General features: G+C 62.7%; 2 protein-coding genes across 18 annotated transcripts in view; both read right to left on the bottom strand.

Annotated features, from left to right (window-relative positions):
* Positions 1-6,779, bottom strand: part of RPS25 (ribosomal protein S25) — a 33,097-nt gene extending 26,318 nt beyond the window's left edge. The window contains exon 1 of the mRNA XM_052697373.1: positions 6,776-6,779. The gene's annotated coding sequence lies outside the window, so the exon portion shown is untranslated. The remainder of the gene's footprint in view (positions 1-6,775) is intronic.
* Positions 29-23,311, bottom strand: PHLDB1 (pleckstrin homology like domain family B member 1). 17 transcript variants are annotated; one of them, XM_052697332.1, is made up of 25 exons: positions 23,237-23,311; positions 20,842-20,940; positions 19,976-20,099; positions 19,649-19,819; positions 16,821-16,946; positions 13,920-15,163; positions 12,024-12,257; positions 11,818-11,955; positions 11,596-11,733; positions 9,084-9,212; positions 7,616-7,771; positions 7,362-7,472; positions 7,009-7,098; positions 6,339-6,461; positions 4,732-4,887; positions 4,151-4,315; positions 3,701-3,817; positions 3,492-3,594; positions 3,141-3,185; positions 1,803-2,094; positions 1,187-1,277; positions 943-1,089; positions 577-796; positions 380-465; positions 29-279 (listed from the first exon to the last, which is right to left on the bottom strand). In XM_052697332.1, exons 1-25 carry the CDS (start codon positions 23,294-23,296, stop codon positions 139-141), a joined length of 4,506 nt encoding a protein of 1,501 aa, XP_052553292.1. In that variant the 5' UTR covers positions 23,297-23,311; the 3' UTR covers positions 29-138. The 17 variants fall into 17 exon arrangements, with proteins under 17 accessions (XP_052553292.1, XP_052553299.1, XP_052553298.1 ...); XM_052697339.1 differs by lacking the exon at positions 23,237-23,311 and adding an exon at positions 23,038-23,115; XM_052697338.1 differs by lacking the exon at positions 23,237-23,311 and adding an exon at positions 22,922-23,027.
* Between the last annotated feature and the right edge of the window lie 689 nt (positions 23,312-24,000).

The following is a 24,000-nucleotide window of genomic DNA, read 5'->3' as shown; positions in this document are numbered from 1 at the left end:
CGGTTTCACATCTCAGTGCTCTGACGCGTTTCCAGTAAATTGTTTTTAAAAAGTTAACATAAAAAACAAAAAACAAAAAACCCGCCCGTGGCCGCGCCCGCAGAGCTCTGTGCAGCCCGGCTTCGCCCAGCCCGGCCCTCAGTTCATGAACTGCGTGTATCCCTCGGCCCCCGTGACAATGACGTCCATCCAGATGCGCATGGCCTCGGCCGACGGGGCCACCATGAAGTAGAGGCGGTCGTGGGTCTTCACGCAGAACGTCAGCGCGGGGTTGGGGCTCTGCAAGGAGAGCGCAGGTCAGCATGGCAGTGGGCTCCCTCAGCCCCTCCCACCCACCCACATTCCGGGACACAACGCGGCAGCCGCAGCCTGGGATCACCTTAGCGGCGCTCCGGAGGTGGTCGTAGTACACCTCTTCGATGGCTTGGAAGTAGATGACACCTTTCAGCTTTGTCTCGTGTTTATCTGCCCCACGGAGAAAAGCAACGTTAGCGGGGGCATGGGGAAGGGATGCGGTGACAGCCACCTGGCCGTGGTGCTGGGGCTGAGCGCTGCCTGGCACACCCAGGGACTCACCCACGTAGTAGGAGACGGTGCGCTTCATGCGGTCAAAGACGAACCAGCGCTTCTTCCAAGACTTGATCTTGCCTCCCATCTTGACCAGGTAGCCCTTGCACATCTTCTCTGTCAGAATGACGTGATAGCACGTGTCCACGCTGTGCCCCGAGGACTCGATGTGCAGCCGCAGGTCAAAATCCTCCTTACGGATCGGGAGGTACCGCGTCAGAGGCCGAGCCTGGGAAAGCAACACCATGCTGCAAACCTCACTGTGCGGGCGCAGTGCACTCATCAGCACCACTGAGCCCAGTGGCAGGTCCCTGCTTGGGGAGAGAGCTGCGGCATCCCAGGAGGAGCTGAGAGCTCTGTCCCCAAGCCCCACACCTGTGAGAAATGTTTCTCCCGCAACTTGACCTCCTTCTCAACCAGCTTCTGCCGGCGGGCCGTCTCATCCTGCAGCCGGCGCTCCAACTGCTCCCGGCGCCGGCGCTCGTCCTCCAGTGCCTGCCGGCGCAGCTCCATCTCCCGCTCCTGCACGTGTAGAGGTGCTCAGGCTTGGGGACCCAATGGATCGGGGACACAGCCCCTGTCCCGCTCCCAGCCTGCTCCCAGGGGTACATCTGCTCACCCGGGACTCCATGAGCCGGGACTTCTCGGCATGTGCCTCCTTCAGCATCTTTTCCATCTCCTCTATCTTCCCTGCGTCCATCCCGCTTGCACTGCAAGACAAGCACAGCTGCCATCCTGCAGACGACTGAACACCGCTGGGTCAGTACACACCCACAGCATAACTCCTGCTGCCCTGCCTGTGCCAGGGCCTGGCTCAGCACAACTCAACGCTGCTGGAGGTTCTCAGGAAACAGCAGCAAAGCCCCTTGGCTGGGGCAAGGACAAGACGCTGGGCCCCATCCCTCCAACAGGGTCAGCCCTGCAGAGCTGGTGCTGGCAGAAGCTGCAGGTGAGCGTGGGATGGAGGATGGTGCCATGAAGGTGTCATAGCAGACAGCCTGCAGCAGGCAGCTCTCATGCAGCACTCAAGCCCCTCCTTGCACAACACAGCAGTGATAAAGAGCCCCTTCACACCCCCTTGTCTCTGCAGTCAGGCTGCACCCCTCAGGTGTGAAGGGAATCCTGGCTCAGCAGGTAGCTACAATGCCTACAGCAAGGACTCTGGGCCAAAGAAGACACGCAGCCTACACTCCTGCACTGCTCAGCCTAGGGCCTACAGCCAGCCCCAGGATTACCTGGACATGTTATCAGGTGAGCAGGCTGAGTTGTTGCCTGTGGAGATGCTGGTCTCCATGCTGTCCGAGCTCTCCAGGCTGAGGGTGTCATATGCGTGGTCCAGCTCCTCGGCCCGTGGGCCCGCACCGTGGGCGTGGTGGTGATGGAGGATGGAGTGATGCATGAGCGGAGGGTAGGATTGGGGGAAGGGGGGCTGCCCGTGCAAGGCTTCCCACTGCGACTGAGCCTCGGCCGCTGCTTTCTGCTTCAGCTCTGCCAGGCGCCGCTTCTGCTCCTCAATCACCTGCTGACCTGCGCCCCGGGAAGAAGGAGAGAGCAGGTCGGCAGGCAGCTGTGGGCCCGCAGGCTCTGCTGCCTGGGCATGGAAGGGCACAGAGCTGCTGCAATGGAATGCCGCACTCAGAGTTTGCCACAGCCCGGCTCAGGGCTGTCCTCAAGAGCCCGGCTCTGGCTCTGCAGCAGCACCATGCCTTGCTGAGCACCACATGCTCAGGAGCTGCACTCCTGGCTCAGCATCCATGGGAATGAAAGGGGTTGAAGTGGGGCAGGGGGAGATGGAGGTGGGCTGCAGCCGTGGCTCTGGTTCGTGAGCAGTAGCACCTGCCAGGAGGAGCTGGGCCCAGGGCTCAGTGAGAGACTGTGCCCTGATGCTGGCCCTGGCTCCTCGGAAGGGCTGGGAGGTTCAACCCAGCGGCCAGGCCCTGCTGCGCTCACAGCTGCCAGAGCTGCGGCAGCTCCCCCGGTGCTCCTCTCCAGGCGCAGGGCTGACATGCGGCACAGCCCTCCCCAGGGAAACACAGCAGCTGCTGTTCCAGGTCAGCACTTGGCACAGGGCCCTGCCTGCGCTCCGACACACGCGGCGATGGCAGCCAAGGAGCGCATGCGTCAGGCTGGCGGGAGCAGGCTGGCAAAGCATTGGCAGGGGAACAGCCTGGGATCGTGCCTGCCAAGCCTAAAGCCCAGCCTCTGGGAGCAGTAGCTCTGGCCTAAAGAATGCTGCAGAGAGGTGCTGGCCATGGCGCAGCCCTGCAGCATGCCTGCTTTCGCCTCTTGTCCCAGAGGCACTGTCTGTCCATGCAGCACAGCATTCAGGAGGATGAGGCAGGACCTGAGCTCCCATGTCCCTGGGGGATGTGAGAGCACTGAGCTTCTCTTAGCTCCTGTGTCGTGCAGAATGCCTGCAGGGGTTGAGGGGTTTGTCCATAAGCCGACACTGACAGCACCCTGGAGTCCTGGCTAGCCATGCCCCCTCCCCATCCACACAGAAGGTATCAGCAAACAGCCATGCTTCTGCCTTGGGGCTACTCTAGGCAATCCGAGCCGCTCCACGTCTCTACCTGGTACATCGCCTGGCTGCAAGGGCTCTGCTGGGAGCGAGTCGGCTGGAGATGCACCGTCAGGCGGAGGGATTGAGGGAAGGGGAGAGAGGGGAAAAGCAAGAGACCGTGAGCAAGGCGCTGTGTCCTGCTGGAGCCTGGCTGCTGCCCACAGGGCTGCCATGGCCCTGGCTGATCCCTCTGCCCTTGGCTGGGTGGGTAGAGACATAGCCAGATTCCCTCCTCTGCCAAGCTGTGCAGAGAAGCTGGACCACCACCACAGCCTGGGCTGCTCTGCGTGTCTGGGAAGAAAGGCATGCCCAGTGGGAGCACAGCCCCATTGAACTGCGGCAGTGTGGAGCTGGCACTCACCCTTCTGCTGCAGGGCCAGCTGGCGTTTGGTCTCGATGTCCTGCAGTGTGGCTGCCAGGTTGCGTGGCAGGCTGCCTGCGTGGCTCGGGGCATGCAGGGGACCCTAGGGCAATACAGCATGTTTTAAGCACCACCCTGTGCACTCAGGATGGGGCTGGTGTCGGGCAGCAGCAGCCCTGCATGGGGCACAGCTCCCACCATGGCCGTACCTTGGGCGAGGGGCTGCGGCCCAGCACGGAGATGTTGAGCTGTGAGGATGACGGGGTGCCACTCTTCATCCGAGGGGTGAGGGCACCAGTGTCACCCTCCATTTTGGCACGATAGACCTGGACACAAAGATGCAGAGGTGAGAAAGGAAAGAGGCTGAAAATTCCCACATCGGGCTGAGAGCTTCAGCTCCAACATCGATACCAGCTCCCACACCACTCCTGCCCTGTGCACGCTGCACATCCTGACAGTGCCCTCGCCATGGTGACAGCTGACGCACCAGCACAGAGTGGTGCTGGAGCGAGTGGTCCCACACTGCTGCAGGCTCCAGTATCCAGCTGAGCACCTGCCAGCTCCCCTGGCCCATAAGCCTCCCCCAGCACAGTGGCACCATACGATCCCCAAGGCCTGAGTTGTAGCCCCATGCAGCTGCAGGGGGAGCAGGGCATTACCTGGAGAGGCTTTTGAGAAGAGTAAGCTTTAGCTGGAAGTGGAGGAGGGGAAGAAGGAGGAGAGACAGGAGATGAGGTCTCAAAGCCAGCCATGACCTCCTGGTACCACTTCTCTAAATCAAGAGCTGGGAGCCATAGTGGGCCCCCTGGAAGCTGCTTCTCCATCTGAAGAGACACCGCGTGAGATAGGAGGGACAGACAGAAACACAGAGACAGAGACACAAAGAGAGTGAGAGATCAGAGCATCACTGCCCTGTGTGGTGCTTGGCCCCAGGTAGCAGGGGCATGGCAGGCGAGGTACAGACCCCAGGGACCCTGGTGACCACTGGATAAGCCCTAGAAGCTCCAGGACACCCCTGCTCATCAGCAGCCCAGCACATGCCAGGCAGAGCTCGGGTTGCTGCCACACAGGTAGCAGAACAGCAAAGTCAGCAGTGGGGCTGCAGCTCGTGGTGTTGTTTGGGCTGTTTCAGCAGCACCCTGGGCACCTCATCCCTTTCTGTATGTGCCCCTCAGCCTGCTAGCACCTCTCTCTGCCCAGGGAATGCTTGGGGATATAGGGAGGGAAATGGGACACAAACCTCTGCGGAGATGGAGGGAGAAGAGAGAGCCGGCAGAGAAGGAGGAAGAGGAGTGCAGCCTGAGGATGAAGAAGCTGGAGGGGCACGGCCCAGTGGGGAACCAGCAGGGGCACTGACACTGCCCAGGATCCCTGAGAGCTGCTCAATGGTCACGTACTGGGCAGAGAGAAGCAAAGTGAGCTGTGAAGAAGGGCTGTGGGCTAGGACAGCCAGGCAGAGATAGGTACAGAGGAGCAAGCAAACAGCGATGGGGAGAAGCCCTCAGAAAAGGTATCAGCATCCCCAGGAGAAAGGGCAGCATGTGGTGACGCTGATGCTGCAGAGCGCAGAGCATGGACCTCAGACATCCTTTCTCCATTCCCTCATCATGCCCCCAGCCCAGGCAGCATGCAGCATGGACAAAGCTCTGCTCCCCCCTGCTCTGTATCCTCCCTGCATAGGTGCAGTGACCACAGCCTGAGAGATCCCCAGAGCCAAAAGGCAAAGGGTTGCCACATTGATCTACCTGCTCCCTGCTCTGCTCCTGAGCTCTGCTCCAGCACTCAGAGGGCGAACCCTGCACGGAGCAGACAAGAAGCGCTCCCTAGCAAGGCTGGGTTGCTCCCACCGCTCCTCCCTGCTCAGCTGCAGCAAAAGAAATTGCCCAGCCTAGGGAAGAGGCGAGCTCTGAGCACTGGGCGCAGGAGGCGGCCACATGGCCAGCCCACCACAGCCCCAGGCAGGCAACCCGAGCATGCTCTAGGGCAGGTACCTCGTTGGCTGCAGGGGGCACAGCAAGCAAGAAAGAGTGTTGAGCAGCAGCGGGAGCAGCAGCAGAAGCTTTAGTGTCCAGGCTGGAGCCGTATGCATTGCTGTAGAACCTGAAAACGTCAGACAGCCTCATGTACTCCTAGAAATCCACGGCGGAGAAGGAGGAGAGTTAGACCTATGTGCTAGCCTCATGGCATTGACCTCAAAACAGGAGCAAACCTCCCCATGCACACACGCGGCCCACCGCTGCCAGCTGAACCCTTCCCTGCTTGCTATCGTCCCCTTCTGCAGCTACCTGAAAGCAGGGCTGGGAATCCCAGCACGATGCCTTTCTGCTGCTTTAAATGCAGCATCACCACACGCTAGAGACAGAAGACTCCAGCCTGTACTGCCACGGCTCCATCAGCCTGAGCCAGGAGTCGCCAAGGTCCCCAGGCACAAGCCATCCATGGCAAGATGGCACCATGGCAATAGAGGTGCCTCAAGCTGCCCCAGCACCACTGCAGGAAGGCAGTTCCTCAGCCAGTGCTAAGCAAAGGCGAAACGTGGGGCATCCACACTGCACCAGGATTAAAGCAGATGGCAGCAGCTCAGCACCAGCCGAGCTGGGTACAGCCCGGAGCAGGAGGAGCATGGCAGGGACAGGCAGCTGGTGTTACCAAGCTCAAGTGTCAGATAGCTAAATGGGGAATAACCTGTCTGCACTGCCTCAGCTTGCTGCTACAGGGTGTGACATGCTGCCTCAAGGCATCATTAGGGTCTGGCACCCACCCCATTGCCAGCAAGGATATCCATACACAGGCTCAGCCCACCCTGCATAGGGCAAGCACGCAAGCACATGCAGTTAGTGCCATTACCTCTTGCATCTTGGGGTAGGAGTGGGCAGAAGGAGAAGCTAAGGAGGCAGCTGCTCCTAGTGGGGGACTCAGGGGCTTAGTTCCCTCCAGCAGCTCATAAGGCTCTGAAATATGGAGGGTTTCCTGTGGGAAGGCAAAGATCACATAGGCGAGGCACGCAGAGGCAGAAGGGTCATAGCAGCAGCAGCAGCCCACATGCCCAGGTAGGCAGTAGGACATTGAGGCACGAGGGCACCCCGCCATCCAGGAGCAGGCTGGGAAGCACTGCAGCCCCAGCTTGGTCAGAGCCAGACTGGAAAGTGCTCTGCAGCTGTGCTATCCCCTCTCCTGAGGGCACCCCGCCATGCCACCCACTAACAACACGGGCTGGCACAGGGCTCCTGCAGTCTGCCCAGGCTCCTGCAGCATCCCAGCAGCCTGACACGGGAGATGCTGCTGCTCCCAAGTCCGCTTATGTTGCATTTCCCTCCCTCCCAACTTGATGTCAGTCCCTGCAGCCCACAGACAAGCCTGGAGTAGTGCAAGTGCCCAGCTTTAGACAGATGGCACTGGGAAGCAGAGGAACTGCTACAGACATAAACTGCAGTGCCCCAGTCTTGTCCCTGGGGATGGGAACAGCCCAGCGCACAGGAGAGCAGCTCTCAGGACAGTGCCCCATCTCCCCAGTTACCTCTTTGAGAGCTGAGGACATCTTTGGGAAGCTCCTGCCACCTGTGACAAGCTGGTACCGTCTCTCCAGAGATGCAAGCTTCTCCTTCTCCTGAGCACACAACAACAAGAGCAGAGAGAGGAGGAAGGTTATCATCATGTGGTGGCCAGGCCCCATCTCACACCTTAACAGCCAACCCCTGCTGCAAGAGGAGGCAGGATCCCCTCTCAGCCTAATCAGCAACATCCGCAAGGTGGGATGCTGCAGTGACCTGTGACCCCCTGGGAGCATTTTGCACGCGCAGGCACCCATGATGCAAGCATGCAAGACCAGGGAGTGTGTGCCAACCCTCTGGCCCTAGATGTAAGCCTTACCTTCTGGAGGAGCCGCAGGACATCGTTCCTCTCCTGGGCCAGGCGTTCAGCCTCCTGGGCACTTTGCAGCCGGATCTGGGCAGCCTGAGCATCCAGTGCAGCCACCCGCTCCTGGGGATGGGCAAGGGCTGAGCTGGCCGTAGGGGAAGCTTGGCAATGTGGCTGGGCTGGGGACAAGGGGTGCTACGGACATGGGGTGCTGGAACATGAGTGCTGAGGAGCAACTCACAAGGACTGCTGCCCTGTGTCCCTACCTTCCTGCGGGCGATGCTGCGGTGGTACTCAGCTCTGCTCTGCAGGAGCTGCTGGCTCCGCGTCTCACGCTCCTCTTCCAGCCGGCTCTCTCTTTCCAGCTGCTGGAACTCCAGGTCCTCAAAGAGCTTGGTTTCCGTCTCCAGGGCCTCTGCTTCCTTCAGACACACAATGGGGTGGCCACTCACTCCCTTGCCTCAGTGCAAAGGTGGTGGAGGAGGCACTGGGCACAGATCCCATGGGATGAGCTTCTCGCAATGGCTGGGAGCTGCATCCAGATCAGCTGCTCCCACCTGATCCCATCCAGCCCACGGTGACGCTCTGCCAGGCTGCAGAGCCAGAAAATGCCCTGTGCTAGCAGCATCACCATTGCCAAGCAGCACGCAGGGAGCATGGCAAGCACCCATGTCACCAAGCTGATGGTAAATCCACCACAGACCAGCACTACAACAGACAAATGCCCTTGACCCCCCAGCCTTCAAATAATGTGGCATCCTGGGATGCTGGCACTCAACTCAGTGTCTGCAAACACCATCCTGGCAGAGCTCTCACTGCAAGAACACACTTCCCATGCCCCAGGAAAGGGACCACCACCACTCCATGGCCACATAGAGTGCAGTGCACGCAGGGCAGCTGCCGGGGCTCCTGCACACCAGGACCACTGAGCATCCCTGAGCATCCCATCACATTCTGCGGGCAGCACCTGCTATCACCAGACCCATGTCAAATGCAGGAGCATCCACCACCAACCTGGAAAGGGGACGCAAGCAGTTGTGTGCTAGAGCTGTGCAGCGAGGGCTGCTCCAGCCACAGACTGAGGAGAGCCAGCAGCTACCAGAAAATACCAGATAATGGGAAAAAATGCTGCAGACCGATGCTAACATAAACTGACAGTGCTGTGTAAATAAACACTCGCAGGAAATAGCTGGAAGCACACACACACAGGGACACGGAGTTCCCTGGCGCTCCCCTCTCGAGAGGCAGCCTGGGGACGGCACCCTGGGAGAACAGGGACCAACTTCCACAGGCAGTGCCCAGCCGGACACACGGACACAGCGACGCCTCCACACCTCGGAGATGCTCAGCATCTGGACGCAGAGCACTGCAGCTCGTGGGCAGGCGGGCAGGGCACAGCCCGGCTCTGTGAGCCACGTGTGGGGCGGATCCCATTGCACGGGGTCAAGAAGGACCCCAGCAGAGGACACCACGCTCAACGTGGGGCTGTGCTGCGGGGCACACGGCTCCTCCTCAGCACGCTTGGGGCAGATCCGTGCTCGTGCCCTGCCCGGTCCGGAGCCAGCACCGTGCCATGGGGCCGGGTGAGCAGCAAGCTTACCAACACGGCGCCAGCCTCCTCCGGCCCGGCTGCGATGCTCTCAGTGCGGCCCCAGCTGCCAGGGAAGAGCTGGCCTAAGCTGGAGCGGAGGGAGGTGGGCCATGGTCCAGGAGGGGTGGGGGTGAGACACTGACCCTTCGCATCTGCTCCCGCAACTGCTCCCGCATTGACTCAGGGCAGTTATCAAGGTGGCTCTTCGACTCATTGTAAAGCGCCCGGAGTTTCTCTAGCTCCTTCCTTTCAGCATCAATCTTTGCCCTTTCCTAAATTAGGGGAGAACAAAACAGAACGAAAACAAAACAAAACAAAACAAACAAACAAAAACAAACAGAAAAGGGAAACAAAAAAAAAAAAAAAGAGAGAAAACACACTTCTCAAATCCACGCCATGCAGAAGCTGCAGGATTAGACAGGGGTCAGCCAGAGAGGGGCATTTACCAAGAGACTGAGAGAGCAAAAGCTGTGAGAACCCTGGGCTGGGCAGTGTTACAGAGGTTATGACCAGCCCTGGACCTCTGTCTCGTGTTTCCATGCCAAAGACTTAAGGACAGTGGAAAGATCAATGTTGACCTGGCTTTGCAACTTGGGTTAAGTCATCCTAATCCTGCACATTGCCATCAAAGGACTCCAGGAGCTGCCAGAGGCCCTTGCTTTACCACACAGACATCCTCACAACCACCACCAGAGCCTTCTGTTAACGTGCCCAAAACCCAGGATGCTGCTGGCAGCCAGAGCAGCTCCAATGCAGTGGCGATGTGGCCGCTGTGCATCTCTGCAGCAGCGTGGCTGCCTGGTGGGCAATAGGAGACCAAAGTCTGTGCTGTCCTTGTGGAGCTGCTTGGGCTGTTCTTCAGCACGTTAGTGGCAGGGCAGATGCACAACAAATGCTTGTTTCTGTCCACAGTCCGTGCAGCCAGAGACACCCGGCTGGCAGGGCACCACATGTAACCCCAGTTTGAGCTGCTGAAAGCAGGGAGCCCAAAAAGGACTGGGAATCTCAGCTTTCTGCCTGCAGGCTTTCTGCCAGGACAACCCCCTGGCACATCAGACTGTGCACTGCTGCATTTTTGTGCATTGCTCAAACAAGGAAAGCCCCATCCTTGCTGGAACATTACTTAGAAATCCTGAAAATTCCTGCAATCCTGGGAAGGAATCTTGTCCATGAGTATTTTGCCTCAAGGTCTTGTCTCACAAGCACCTTTGCTCACTTGGGCTTCTACTGCATTTGCTGCTGCCCAGCATTCAGGTAACAGCACTGTGTTGTCTGTGTATGTGCCTACATCGTCCCCCTCTGAGGACTGTCCTTGCACACCAAAGCAGCCACATCTCAGTGGCAATGGCTCTGGTGGCACCAGCATGTCCCACAGCTGCCCCTGCCCTTCTCCCACTTGGCACTGAAGACACATCCCTGGAGTGGTGCAGGATCTCCCCACCCCCTTGGGGAGCTGATTCCTGCTCCCTCCAGCACAGGAGCACAGTGAGCCGAGGCCGTCCCTCCCTCCTGGGCACAGATGTGGGGGCAAAGTGGACAGAGGATGCAGAGGTGGATGGGACGTGCTGCTGCCCCACGCTCCAGACCTGGCTGTGAGTGGGGAGAGCAGAGGTGTCAGAGGTTAGTGACAGAGCTCAGAGCAGCCACTGTTAGAGCCAGTTAGTGCAGACTGAATAGGAAAGCAGGTGGTTAAGTCAACTGAGACTCTGGGAATGAGGCTTCTTTTTGCTCCTCTCCTAGCGCTGCACAACGCAGTCTTTCACTAGAGAAAACGCCTGCAAACCGTCAGAAAATCAAAAACAAACCACAAATCCCCAGCGCTGCAGCAGTGCTGCTGGGTGTGCTGGTGGCAGCTCAGCCCCACACGGCCCCAGTTGCACACAGGCACTGAGCAAAGCACGTCGGGGTCTCACAGCCTGAGACCAATTGCAGGGAGGCGAGACGTGGTCTGCCCTCCCACCAGGACTGCAAAAAGAATCCAGGCCCAGGAAGGAGCAGCAGGAGCACACCTTGCAGCCCGGAGCTGCTGCTCAGCATCCTGCAGGGAGCTCCTGGACAAAGCTGCAAAATGCTCAGAAGAGAGCAACCCAGCCACCTCTAGCATTACAGATGCTCAAGCAGTCACCAGCACTGTGTGTGACCAAAGCATCCCCATGGACAGCAGAGCCAGTGGGCCTGCTGCAAACCTCAGCTTGCAGGAAGGCTGTGAGCTGGGCAGTGCTGAGGCCTCATGGTCAGTGCCTGGGGCAGCCCTGCAGCACCGAGCCTGACAGCGAGACTGACAGCACATCCCCAGCATCTGCCTCTGCCCTCCTCTGGCAGGGCTGAGGGACACCACGCCGATACCAAGCAGACAGACAGACAGAGCCCGGCACAATGTGAACACAGAGAGAGGAGAGAGAAAGGCACTGCCCAGCTCGCTCGCCCATTCCTCTTCCTCCCTCTCTGCACAAACACTGGTGCTCCCATTGCACATGAAGACACCTGGGAAGACCTCATGGAGCTGACACAGCAGCTGTCACCGAATGTCTCTGCAGAATCCAGCCACATGTTCCAGCATGGGAGAACCCCACCAGCGTCATCCCTGCATGTGGGCACCAGCGCAGGGGACAGCATGTCACAGCCCCAAGGGGACAGCCCTGCCTCGGGGCTCACCTTGTCGCGCTCCTTCCGGATGCTGGCGTCCAGGCCGGAGAGCTTCTCCTGCAGCTGCTGCACCACCTCCTGCTCCTGCTGCAGCCGTGCCACCTCTGACTCCCGCTCGCCCTGCAGCAGTGCCCTCTCCATCTCTGCCTGGGGTGACACAGCTGTGTCAGCATGGCTGCTCCAGCCCAATCCGCTACCCAGTGCCCATGTGGGTGCTGCCCAGACCCTCACCTCTCGCGATGTCTCCTGCAGCTGCTGCTCCAGCTCCTTGACGCGGCCTTTCAGCTCATCCAGGCGGCCGAACACGCAGGCTCGCTCCTCTTCCAGCCGCTGTGCCTCCTTGGCGCGTGGGCCCGCCAGTTCCTCGTGCTGCAGAGGGAGCAGGTCAGCACAGCACAGCACGGAACGGCTCAGCCCGGACATCCCCATCCCCTCACCTCGTGGTGTGTGCTCTCGGTGCTGCTGCACTCTTCCTTCAGGTTCTCTTCATCCGACCTCTCCAGGCTCTCCCTCTGCCGCAGCACACCCAGCTCCTCTGCGGCACGGCCCAGCCCTGCTGTGCCCCTTGGTGCCCGCCGGCCAGCATCCGTATGACCAGGCAGCAGCTCAGAGCCGTCTGTCTTGGTGTACTCAGCACAGAGGTTCAGGATGGTCTCCAGGCGCTGCCGCTCCTGCAGGGAGGTTTGGTCAGAGCAGACCTGCAGCACCCATCCCAGTGCCCACAAACGTCCCTCACCAGCATGGCTGCCTGCATTGCTGTGGGGCACAGGGATCACTGCTGTGCCCAGGGAGGGGACGCAGTGCCCATCTGGCAGCAGGGCACATACACACAGACCACAGCGTGACGTGCCAGGACCAACATCCTCACATTGAGGAAGGAAAACTGTTTCTTGGGGAACGTTGGCTGCCAGCAGCTCACCACAGCCACAGCAGCAGGACTTGGGGCACTTCCCTGTTTCCCAGCAGCATCCAGCATCCCCTGTGTGTCACCCTGCCCTGCGTGTCCCACTCCCACGCACCCCGGATCATCACCACCTCCGCACACAGGAAGCGCTTCCTCCAGCTCTGGGCACATCGCCCGTGTCTGGAAGGTCCCAGCTGCCCTGATGGACTTCCAGCACTCTGCACACCGGGGGCTGCGCTGCTCCATGCCCCAGCCCAGTGCACTCAACCAGCCCTGGGCAGCAGTCAGAGCATCGGCCTGCAGTGCATGTGGCATGCCCAGGGCTGGAGACAGACTAATTACAGACAGCAGCCCCGGCTGAACGCCGCGCTGCCTCTGTAAGGGGCTATTTGTAGGTGGTGATTCAGGCTGTCTGCCTGCCGTGACTCAGGACTGAGTAAACAGGGCTTCTGCTGCCCATGCCACAACATGGGGATGGGCAGAGGGCAGGAAGCACCCAGCAGGGTTCTGGATGGCACCTGGGGAGGTGAACACAGCTAGGGCATCTGCAGGGCATCTCAAATCCTCAAGGGTGAGGGCTGTGCCAAACCATCAGCCCAGGGCTCTCCCTGGGGAAACACAGGCGGTACCCCACACCAGCCTTGGCCAGCACTGGGTGCAATGCCGGTGGGGACACACACGTATCTCCTGCACTGCACAGCCCATCAGGGCGAGCCAGGGCCAAGCTGTGCTGCTCTGGCCCCAAGGAGCACTGCCCTGGCCCAGCTGCCCCCACAGTCCCTGGCTGCTCCCAGCAATCCACTGGGCAGCAGGGAGAGACAGATGCACAGGGCAAGCCCCACCCAGGCAGCTGCTCGCTCTATAAAAACTCTATCCCAGTCCCTAAATATAGAGATGCAATGCCCACAGAGCCTCCCAGCAGTCGGCAGCCGGGAACAGCATCTGCACACCAAGCACAGGCAGCCACCGTGTCCCTGCCGAGCCGCAGCCCTGGCAAGGCACGCCTCACTTTGCAAACCCAGGGGCACTAAAAATTACACATCCACAACCGAAGGTAGCCGTGAACATCAGAACAGCACTGCCCCAGGCTGAGCCTGCAGATTTCCTTGGCTGCTGGAAGCAGAGGGGCTTGGTGTGAGGCAGCAGTTCCCCGCACACCAGGGGCACCAACTGCCACTCCAGGCCATAATCTCTCCGGATAAGCTCGAGCCTAGGAGCCTGTTCACATCATTCATAAGCTGCCGTCAGCAAAATCCCCGAGAGAAAAGGCCTACATTTTGAAAACAACAGAAGCTCAAAGCCATTTGCAAAGAGGCCACCTCGCACTCGCCGGGGCTGCCCCCGGCCCCTGCAAGCCTCGGCTCCAGCTGCCAAATCCGGGCCAGGACCCCCTCCCACAGCCAGCAGCCCCCCGCGCCCCTCGGCTCACCAGGCGCTCCATCTCCTGCTCCCGCATCCGCTCCTCGCGCTGCCGCCGGTGGTACTCCAGCAGATCGTCCTCGTTGTCGCTGATCTCGGTGATGCTGTTCTTACGCTCCCGCACGCCCGCCGGCAGCCGCACGTCCCCCGACAGCTTCCTCTGGGCGCGGGGGCTCTGCCGGGGCGAAGGCACGGCCAGGGAGCCCAGGCTGTGTGCGGGGCTGAGGCAGGAGCTGAAGCTGGGCCGGCGTGCGGACGGCTCTGTCGACAGCGGGGACGAGGGGCTCCCGGCCCTGCTGCTCCTCCCGCCCGCGGGGCTCGGCTCCTCGTGGCCCTTGCGCCTGGTTCGGGGGCTTCCAGGGACCTCCCTGCCCAGCCGGGGCTGAGGGGACGGGGCATCCGGGGCCGCCCGGGGGCTGGCGGCTCGGCGCGATAAGGACGGGCTGAGGGGTGGCAGCTCCCGCATGCTCTCCACGTTCCTCCGGGCCGCCCGCGGGCTCTCGGGGGGCTGCAGCCCACGGCCACTCTGGCTGCCGTGCGCCGGTCCCACGGCGTCCGGGAGAAGCCTGGGTGCGGGCTGCCGGCCGGGAGCGGGAGGGTCCCTCGGCTCTCGGAAGGGGCTGGGCGGCCGCTCCTGCAGGGCTGCCCGAACCCGCGGCACCGAGGAGCCCAATGTCCGGGGGGCTGCCCGGGGACTGCCGGGCGGCTGGGAACGAGGACTGCCCGCCCTGTGCTCCTGGAGGGGGTGCGGGACCGCCGGGCTGTCCAGGGCACCCCGCCAGGCGCGGGGGCTCTCCGCCGACCGAGTGTCATTGGGGCCCCCGTAGGGTGGCGGTGGTGGGCGCTGCGGAGGGGGCTGCACGGCGTGGTTGTAGCTGGAGGAGCGGAGCGGCACGACGGGGGGCACGGCCGGGCCCTGCTCCTGGCTGCTGGGCGAGTGGCTCGTGTAGCCGCCGCTGCTGGCGGGCGAGGAGAGCGGGGAGAAGGGCGGCGAGGCGTTCTCGTAGCTGGAGCCCCCCGAGGCGGCACCGGGGCTCAGCGGAGGGGACAGGAGGCAGCGCCCACCCCCGTTCACCATGGCGCAGAGCGGGGACTGCCCGCGGGACGGCGGCTTCTTGCTGGGGGACGCCGGATCCTCCAGCACCAGCGAGTCCATGATGTCCTGCAAGTCCTTCTCGATGGAGCTCACCAGGGAGTTGTGGCTGGGCTCCCGTGCCGGCAGCTGGCGGCTGCCATTCACCAGGGCTTCGGGCTCTGCGGGCAGACGTGGGAGTGGAAGTCAGAGCGGGCAGGGGCACCGTGCTGCCCTGCTCCTGCAGCTTCTGAGCAGCGCAGCTCTGCAGGCAGCCCCTCACCCAGCCCAGCTCTGCTCCACACTGCCTTGCATGGCTTGCAGAGAGCACACTGATGGGGCAGGAGATTGAGGCTGGCACCCAGCTGGCAGACCAAAGCTCAGTTCACTTCCATTAAACTCTCCCTCCCCACAGTGCAAGGCTCCTGCTTGCAAAATCATACCGTGCACAGCCAACCAGGAGGGCACAGGCATGCTGGCATGCAGCCTCCCTGCCTGAGCCCGGCCCGAGGCCGTGGTGTGTCTGGACACAGCTCTGCGTGCCACCGATGTGCTTGTCACTCAAAGGACATGCTAATAACAGCAATGGCTGCTCCTGGACAGTGTCACCACACTGGCATGGGGCAGCACCACATTGGTAGATCTTGAGCTGCCACAGCAAAATAGATAGGCAGCAGCTAACACCAGCATGAGGCCTGACACTGACCTGACCCCTGCTTCATGCGCACCAGGAGTGCAGCCCTGCGGAGAGAGACACCATCAGTCCCACGGCCCAGGTGGGACCCAGAGCAGCAGGCATCATCTCTGCACACGCAGTCCTGCCTGATATCACAGGGACAGAGATACAACCAGGGACCAGAAGGGCAGCAGCTGTGGGCAGCTGCAGGTTGCTCAGGGGACACAGCACCTCCTCAGGTTCTTACTCCCCGTTCCCAGCTGTAGGACCTGATGTTTTCCCGGCCCTCAGCACTGTGCACATGGCACAAATCACACCATGAGTTCACAGCATCCTGCCCTGGTGATAATAAGCAGGGTGCAGCTGCACAGACCCAACAAGCACCAGTGTCTGGTGACTTCCAGTACCCACAGCATCCTGTGCCTGGCACCAGCTGCCACTGGGAAAGGGCAGGGGCTGTCCCAGCACCAAGCAGGTCCCTGCCACCTCCTCAGTGGGGAGGGACCACACTGGGAGCCAGACAGCAGCAAACACTGCTGCTGAAAGCTCCAGCTGTGTCCTGCTCAGGGATGCACAGCCATGGAGACAGTGTGGGGATGGCACGTGGGAGCTGCCAGCCTGGATCAGCACAGCGCCTGTCTCATCCCCCTTCCTGGAGCCAGGCTGGAGGCAGGGACCTCGTGCCTTACAGACAGACACAGCGAGATAAGCAGCTGCTTCAATTAAGTGCTGCAGCCAGGGAAACGGCCTTCACAGCCTCCTTGTAGCCAGCCCTACATGTAAACAGCAGCTCTCAGGCAGCAGGGGGGCCTGCATGCACCCAACAGCCCTACGCTCCTGGGCTGAGCGAGGACTGAGAGCTCTGCCCCAGTAGCAGCACAGCCCCCAGACCCACACACAACAGGGGGCTTGGGTTGGGCAGAAACCTGTTACACTCTTCCCAGGCACCATTTAATAATTAACAGACATCAGCACAGCCACCGGGCTGAGTCATCAGCCAATGAAGGCACCACAGAGCATCCATGAATGGGCATCACAGGAATCCAGATCCCACTGTTATGACCTTGCACAGCCCTATGCTCCCACCCGTACCCAGGAGAACTCCAAACAAGGAGACTCCTAACATCCCCACAGCCCCACCAGGATGAAGAAGGGCCACCTACTTGCTGGCAGTCCATAAAGAGCCGCGGGGCTCCTTCCTCCTGCTGGGATCATGCTCTTCATCCACTTGGCTTCAGCTGGGTGGTTGAAGCGGAGGAAGGTTGCCTGGCCCAGGCAGATGGTGCACCCTGGGGAGAGAGGGGGTTCAGCACTGGGGTGGGGGGGGCACGGCTGGAATCCAGGTCACTGCCCGCCATCCCCACAGCCGGGTGCATCCCGCACAGCTGGGGCCACGCACAGAGCAGGGCTGGCAGCACTCCAGTGCCGCCGCCAGCTGCAGACAAGACAGCTCCTGTCCGCTGTAGGAGAATGCCGCTTCTTGGCCCAAACCCGGAGCCTTCGCAGGGAAGGCTGCCGATTCGCCATCGGGGAGGAATGCAGGGACGGGAGCCAGACTGCGCCAGCCCCAGGGAACAGCAGCAGAGGCTGCAGATGGTCCCTGCTGAGCGCAGGCGGCTCAGACGCTGCGTGTCGCTCCTTGCACGGCTGCACGCTGGGGGACCGGCAGGGCAGTAGGGCCGGGTGGCACAGGGAGGGCAGCAGCCCCACTGAGAGCTGCATTCATTGCTCCGCCACCACCTGGATGCAGCTCAATGTGCAGCAGAGGAAAGTGCTGCCCGCACCCGCCCTGCAAGGGCTGTAAAAGGCGACTCTTCACACACACCGGCGTGTGAAGACAACAGCATCCGGAAGCCACGGTGCCAAAGTCCCACACGTGCAGCAAGCGCAGGGTGCTGGGAGCAGTCAGCACACAGCCAGCCGCCTTCCCCACGGGGCTGCTGCCAGCCAGCACCACGCCGGCGGTGCGAGGCTCCTGCCTGGCAGCCGTGTTGCCGACACACCCCACTTTGAAGCGCCTCCAGGGCCCCAGGGAGAGGCTCACTGCTCGCTGTCAGCTGAAAATCCCTTGCTGGAAGGGATGCATTTTTTGGAGCAGCTGAGCTGGCAGCGTGCAACCCAAGTGCAGCCCCAGCCTCAGCCCCAGCAGAGCAGGTGGGTCCGGATGGAAGGAGCTGGGCTGGGAAATCCCCAGGCAGGCAGCGGGGAGTGGGGGAGCGTGTACAGAGATCACCCTATGCCAGCTATGGTGGAGCAGAAATAACAGGAGAGCACGTGCCGACTCCAGGTCCCACCAGGGAGCTGGCAAAGAGCAGCCCTGTGTGACACCAACACACAGATCAGCTCCAGGCAACACAGATTGCACCAGGTTAAGAGAAGTCCTGCACGTGTTGGGTTCAGCTGGCAGAGCCTCTCAGCACACCGATGTGTCCCCGTGCAGACGGGTCTAACTGACCCATGCTTTTCCAGGAGCTGCTCTTCCCAGAGCAGTGGCCACCAACCTCCTGCTCCGCGACCCCTCTGTGCCCACCCCGAAGGAGCTGTATGTGCTGTTCAGAAAGTGTGGACACGGGGATGTCAACAGCACCCGCACCCATCGCCCATCGGGTCCTTTTCTCCTCCACTCACGCGGCTCTCATTGTTCCCTTGGGTGACCCGCTGTAGCACGCGGTCCCCCCGAAGCACCCAGACACCTTCTGCGGGGGGTACGAGGGAAGATGCGAGGAACATCTTCACTCTGCAGCAGCAGCGGGGCCAAACGGCCCCCGCCCGGCTCCGAGGGGCTCCGCACCGGCCGAGCCCCGCCGCCAGCCGTCCCTCCCCGCCCGGCAGTGCGGGAGCCCCCCCGGCCCGAGGCTCCCAGGCCTTTGTGCGGCTTCCCCGCCCCTGGAGCGCCTCGGATAAATCACCGTCGCTAATGAGAGGCTGTCAAAGGAGCGCAGGATCCGGATTTCTAACTCCGGCGCAACCCGACACCGCGGGCGATGAATGAAATGGCGGATGAAGAAAGTCTGAAAGCAGTCACCGCTGTCGGAGGGGCCGGGCTGCCCGGAGCCGACCCCCGCCCGGAGCCTCCGCCCCGGCTGCCCGCGGAGGCGCGGCGCCCGAAGCCCGACCCGGTGACAGCTCGGCATCGCCCTCTCCCCACGGCCCGGGCCCGACAGACCGATGCAGACAGATGGAGGACGATAAACGAGCGAGACGGCGCTGGCCGCGAGGCGACGGGCGGCAGCTCCGCGGGGCGCCGGCAGCCCGGGGCCGCCAAACAAAGCCCAGAACCGGCGCGGTTCCCTCCGCCCCTCCCGGCGCCCTCCTCGCTGCACCCCCCGCTCCTCCGGGCACGGATACGCGTGGCCGTCCCCCCCCACCGCCGCACCGCGCCGCACTCACCGAGCCCGAGCCGCCCGCTGGCCGCAGCCGCCGCCCGGGCAGCGGGAGCCGCGCACCGGACCGCCCCGGGGAGGAGCCGCACGGGCGGGGCGGCTCCGCGGGGCACGGACTGCGCTCCCGGCGCGGCAGCGTGGGGACCCCGGGACCAGGAAGAGTGATTCACGGACAAAATGGGCAGGCACGGAAAATGTGAGAGCGGCCGTGAGGAAGCCACCCGCTGCGCTCTGCGTCTCGGCGCTGCCCGCGGTCGTGGCCGCTTGGGGTCCCCGCTCCTCTCCCGGGGACCGCCCTGAGCTCCCCCCACGCTCACGGGGTGGCTGTGGAGGGACGATGGGGCCCAAGCCCCTACAGTCACACAGGGCCGTCTGAGAACCCGGGCCCTCTGCTCCTCGCAGACGTCAGCAACAGGTCTTGAGATGGTTTTCTTCGGAGCCAAGACAACCCCCGAAATGTGCCACACCTCCAGCCAGGAGCTGCGGACGCGGGACAGGCAGTGGCAGGATGGTTCTGGGGACGTGTGTGCTATCTGACGGCACGGCCGTGTCCACGACGGCCAGATCCTGCCCAGGATCTGCTAACAGGGATCTATCCATAGCCCTACCTTGAGTGAGGCGCGTGGGCCGCTGGATCATCACACCGTCGATGGTGCAGGCATTGTTGCAGGGGTGCAGAGTGAGCGTCCCTCGCACGTTCTCGATGTAGCAGTGCTCGGGTGCCAGGCCAGGGCCCTGCAGGACGATGTCCTTTGCAGCCGTGCCAATTGTGGTCCTCCCTGCAGAGAGAGAGGCTGAGCATCCCCACTGTCGTGTGGTGAGATGGGTTCCCAGCCATGCTCACAGCGATCCTCCAGGAGCTGCCCCAGGCAAGAAGCAGCTGCCTGGATTGGGGTGCACCCAAAGGTGGGGATGCTCCAGCAGTCAGCACTCACCTTCCTCCAGCGGCAGCAGTGTGATAGCAGTGCTGAGGCGGCCGCTGCCCAGGCTCACCAAGTGCGGTTTCTCTGTCTGCACCTTCAGCCCTTTGCCTGTGTCTATCAGGTCCAGGGGGCTGTTCTGCAAGGATCAGAGCAGGATGGGTCAGTGCTGTGCAGCGCTGTGAGCAGGGGCAGCCCTCACAAGTGTCCTGCTGGGCCCTTCCTGGAGCAAGCAGAGACAGAAGCTGCCTCTGTTCCTGCTGTGCCCCGCACTAACAGGTCATAAATATTTACAGGCTCCTTATCTTTCCACGCCACAGGATGAGAAGGGAGGGGTGCACATAGCACCTGTGGCAGCAGCCTGCTCCTTTGTGCTGCCTGCTCTGGGCTGCTCTGTGCAGCACCTCTCCTGCAAGCACCCATGTGCCTGTGTGTGTATGGTCATGCAGACTGAGGGGTGGAGGCCAGGCAGGGCAAACAGGAGGATGCAGACAGCCCAGGACTCCTTCCCTCCCATGCTGCCAGCCCTGGGGAGCTGCAGCAGGAGTGTGCCCAGGTCAGGTCCCGCAGGGAAGATCCCCGAAGCTTGGGCTGTTTCTAAGAGGATCCGAGGCAGCAGCCACTTAGCTCAATTGGCTTTACTGCCGATCCTGTAATAGGATCGGGGTGAGGAGTGGGTGAGGAGAGCATTGCAGCAGGGCTGGTATGGAGGAGAAGGGCTCCTTGCTGCACTTCCATGCTCCCACAGACGTTCAGTATTGCTGCAGCCAGAATTCTTCACCCTTCCCTGCATTCTCTACCACCAAGGCAGGACCCTGCCATACACTGGGGCAGTGCTGATGGGCACGACTTGCCCTGCCTGCCGCAGCCCTGAGCCTCACCTGGATGATGGTCTGCACCCTGCGGGTTGGGCTGGTGGTGGTCCTGCTGGGAGCCTCCATTGTGTTCGCACGGAGGCGCCTGGTGATGTCAGGCACGGGCTGGGAGAGACAGAAGCGTTGGTATGAGTGCCCGTGTGGGCACAACTGTGCAGGGCTCTGGCTCTGCTGCGCACCCTGTGCTCAACTCCTGTTTCCAGCCTTGCAGCAGCTGCCCAAAGCTGGTGCGCATCCCTGCCCAGCAAGCACAGGCTCCAGCACCTTGGAACACCCGCTTGCATGCTAATCATACGAAGCAGCCACCACGCTGGCACAACTCCACAAATGCTGCAGAACACAGACCCCACTACATACTGGGAGTGGTTGACAGCTGGGCCCTTATGGCCACAGGCAGACACAGCAGAGCAGCATCCAGCTGTTTGCAGCAACATCTGCCTCCGCGCGCAGCAGCTCACAGTGCAGCCCAGCACACCCACACACGCCTGATTCCAGCACCCAGCTGCATGCCTTCATCCCCATCTCTGCACAGGCCGGCAGCAGCCAGATTAGGGGGTGCACGAACTCAGCGCCGCGTCCCCTCCCACTGCCAGCACCCAGAGCCAGCGGGGCAGCAGGGACACGGCTGTCACTGCCCACCCCTCCGTGCAGCCCGGGACTTTCTGGCCGCGCACTCTGCCTCCCACCCTAACCCCAACCCGCTCCTGCCCCTCGAGGGCAGCCCCCAGCAGCAGGCCTGGCCCCTATGACGCACAGACACGGCACGAGGCCAGCAGCCACCCACAGCCTTCCTGTGCACGGGGAGAAACGCGGCCCATGAGCGGCAATTTCCCTCGCCCGGCGCTCACACCGCTTGTTGTGCCGGGACGCTCTGGTTACTAAATTTACCGTCTGCTCCTCACGTCCCTCCCTTCCGCTCAAGCCTGGCTGCATGCAGCTTAACCCTTCCTGGGCAGGCTGGCCCCGCCATGGGAGTGGGCTCATCCTGCTAGGGACCCCGGGGCCAGCTGCTGCTCACGGTGACAGGGTCTTCTCCCTCCCGGCCCCACAGCCTGTGCAGAGCAGCTGAGGCACGTGGGGTGCAGTGTGAGCCCCGGGCTCGGCTCCCCACAGCATCGCTCACAGTGTCCCAGGAGGAGAGGGACAGCACTCCCAGCCCGGCTGGCCCTGAACACAGCTGTGGGGGCGAGCGGGCAGCTATTACACACCACGGAAAAAATGAAATGTTGGAAAACAGCAGGCGTCAGATTCAGGGCTGGGACGGAGCCCAGATTGCTCCGCTCAACGCGAGGGCTCAGTGGTGCTGCAGCAGCACCGCACAGGAGGGCTGTGCCAGCTGACGGGCAGAGCACAGGCACAGCCCCTGGGTACTCGGGAGCAGCTCCACGCTCCCTGTCGGATGCAGACACTGAGCCTCCGCTTTCCCTTACCTGCCACCCGGTCCTGGTGCGGGCGCTGAGCGGGAGCCTCTGCCGCAGAGTCCCCACGGCCCCGACATGCTGGCGGGGCTGCCTACCGCTGCTCATGGGCAGGGGAGCCACGCTCCCCAGCATCGTGAGACCCCACAGCCTACCCACAGCTTCGCCAGCGCCGAGGCCCCGATACGATGTCCGGAGGAAAAGCCAGCGAGGGGCTGGGCTCCGGCATAGGAAGGGAGCGGAGCCAGGGTGGGATCCTGTGCGGGTGTTAACCCTTCCCAGCACGGAGAGCCCCGCCGTACCAGCGTGCAGCTCCCCGGGGGGAGCGGGGGGGGAGCAGCCACAGCCACGCCGCCCCCGTTAGGATCTGCCCCCACTCCCGCCAGCCACCTGCCGCACGACCCTACTCGACCCCGCTGCCCTCAGCCCCATCACCCCGTTGGACCCCATCACGGGTTCCAGCTCTCCCCGTAGCCCACCCTGCTTGGGACGGCTCCTTTCCCCCAGCAGCGCCCTGCCCGTTCCTCACCGGTTCCCGTAGAGGAGACGCCCGCCAGCCCCCGGCCCTCCGCCTGCAGCGCAGCCCCCCGTCCCGCGCAGCCCCGCACACGCAGCCTCAGGCAGAGGAATGCGGGGCGGGAGTGCGACCGCCCCGGCCGGCGCCCCACCTCTGGCGCGGACAAGGCGGCCTTTCTTCTCCCGCCGCAGCCTGCTAAACACGCCGCTTGTTCCCGCCGTGGGAAGAGGCAGAGGCAGCAAATGCCAAAGGGTCGGGCTCAGTTACCGTCAAATAGCAAGCAGTCCCCGTGCCCCCTGCGTGCAGGGCTGCCCTCGGGCTGGCGGCTCCCGGCACGAAGACAAAAGTCCCTTTCTTCCCCGTGAAGGTCCGGGGCCTCACCTGGGCGGACGCCGAGCCCCGCGGCCCCTCCCGCCCGTCCCCACCCAGCGGGCTGCGGGGTGACCCCACTACCGCAGCTGCTTACAGGGGAGATCGGCCCAGGCTGCACGGGGGAGGGCACAGCAGAGCCGAGCGCTGCCCGCATGAAAACGGGGCCGGGGGCAGCCAGGGCCCGGCCGCAGAGGAGTGCCAGCCGTCGGGGGTCCGACGGCCACGTGCGGAGCAGCGGAGCGCTGCGGGATGGGACACAGCAGGGGACTCTGCGTTCTCCCCGTGCACCGCAGTACGGACCTCGCGGGTCCCCGTCTTCTTCCTGCGGTGCCCGAGGGCTCTGCTCGTGGGGACGGGCACCGGGCAGCTCTGCCCCACCCTGGGGAAGCCCGGAGCAGCCCCTCTTGCAGCTGGGCCCGGTGCTCGACGTTCCACCCGGCCGCTCGGATGAGTCAGGGGAGGAAACCGCGCAGCATCCACAGCCTCCGTCCAACTTGGCTGCCTGCTCCCACCGCAGCTGCTAACGCGCTCAGAGAGCTCTCACCCCTTCCCACACCCTCTGCCCCGGCAAACACGCAACCAGCGGCCTTCCCCCCACAGCTGGAGAGGGCGGAAGCAGGGCGGGAGGGGGTAGGGGGCACTCGGGGCCGTCGGGGCGGGGGGGCCGCCCTCAGCCCGGTGCTGCCCTTCGTCGCCGGTGTTCTGGGGGAGCTCATCTGGCGGAGGTGCGGGAGGGGAAGGCAGCCAGCTCCGGGCAGCGAGGTGCCCCGACGGTCCCTGCGTGGGGCAGCCCCTTCCCCCGCCTCCCATCCCACCCCGAGGGGGTGATGGAGGCCGCATCGCGGTTGCTGGGGTAAC

The sequence above is a fragment of the Tympanuchus pallidicinctus genome, unplaced genomic scaffold, assembly GCF_026119805.1.
Source record: "Tympanuchus pallidicinctus isolate F22 unplaced genomic scaffold, pur_lepc_1.0 scaffold30, whole genome shotgun sequence".
NCBI classification, from domain to species: domain Eukaryota; kingdom Metazoa; phylum Chordata; class Aves; order Galliformes; family Phasianidae; genus Tympanuchus; species Tympanuchus pallidicinctus.
Note: the sequence above shows the minus strand (reverse complement) of the source record. Positions and strands in the feature narration are given on the sequence as shown.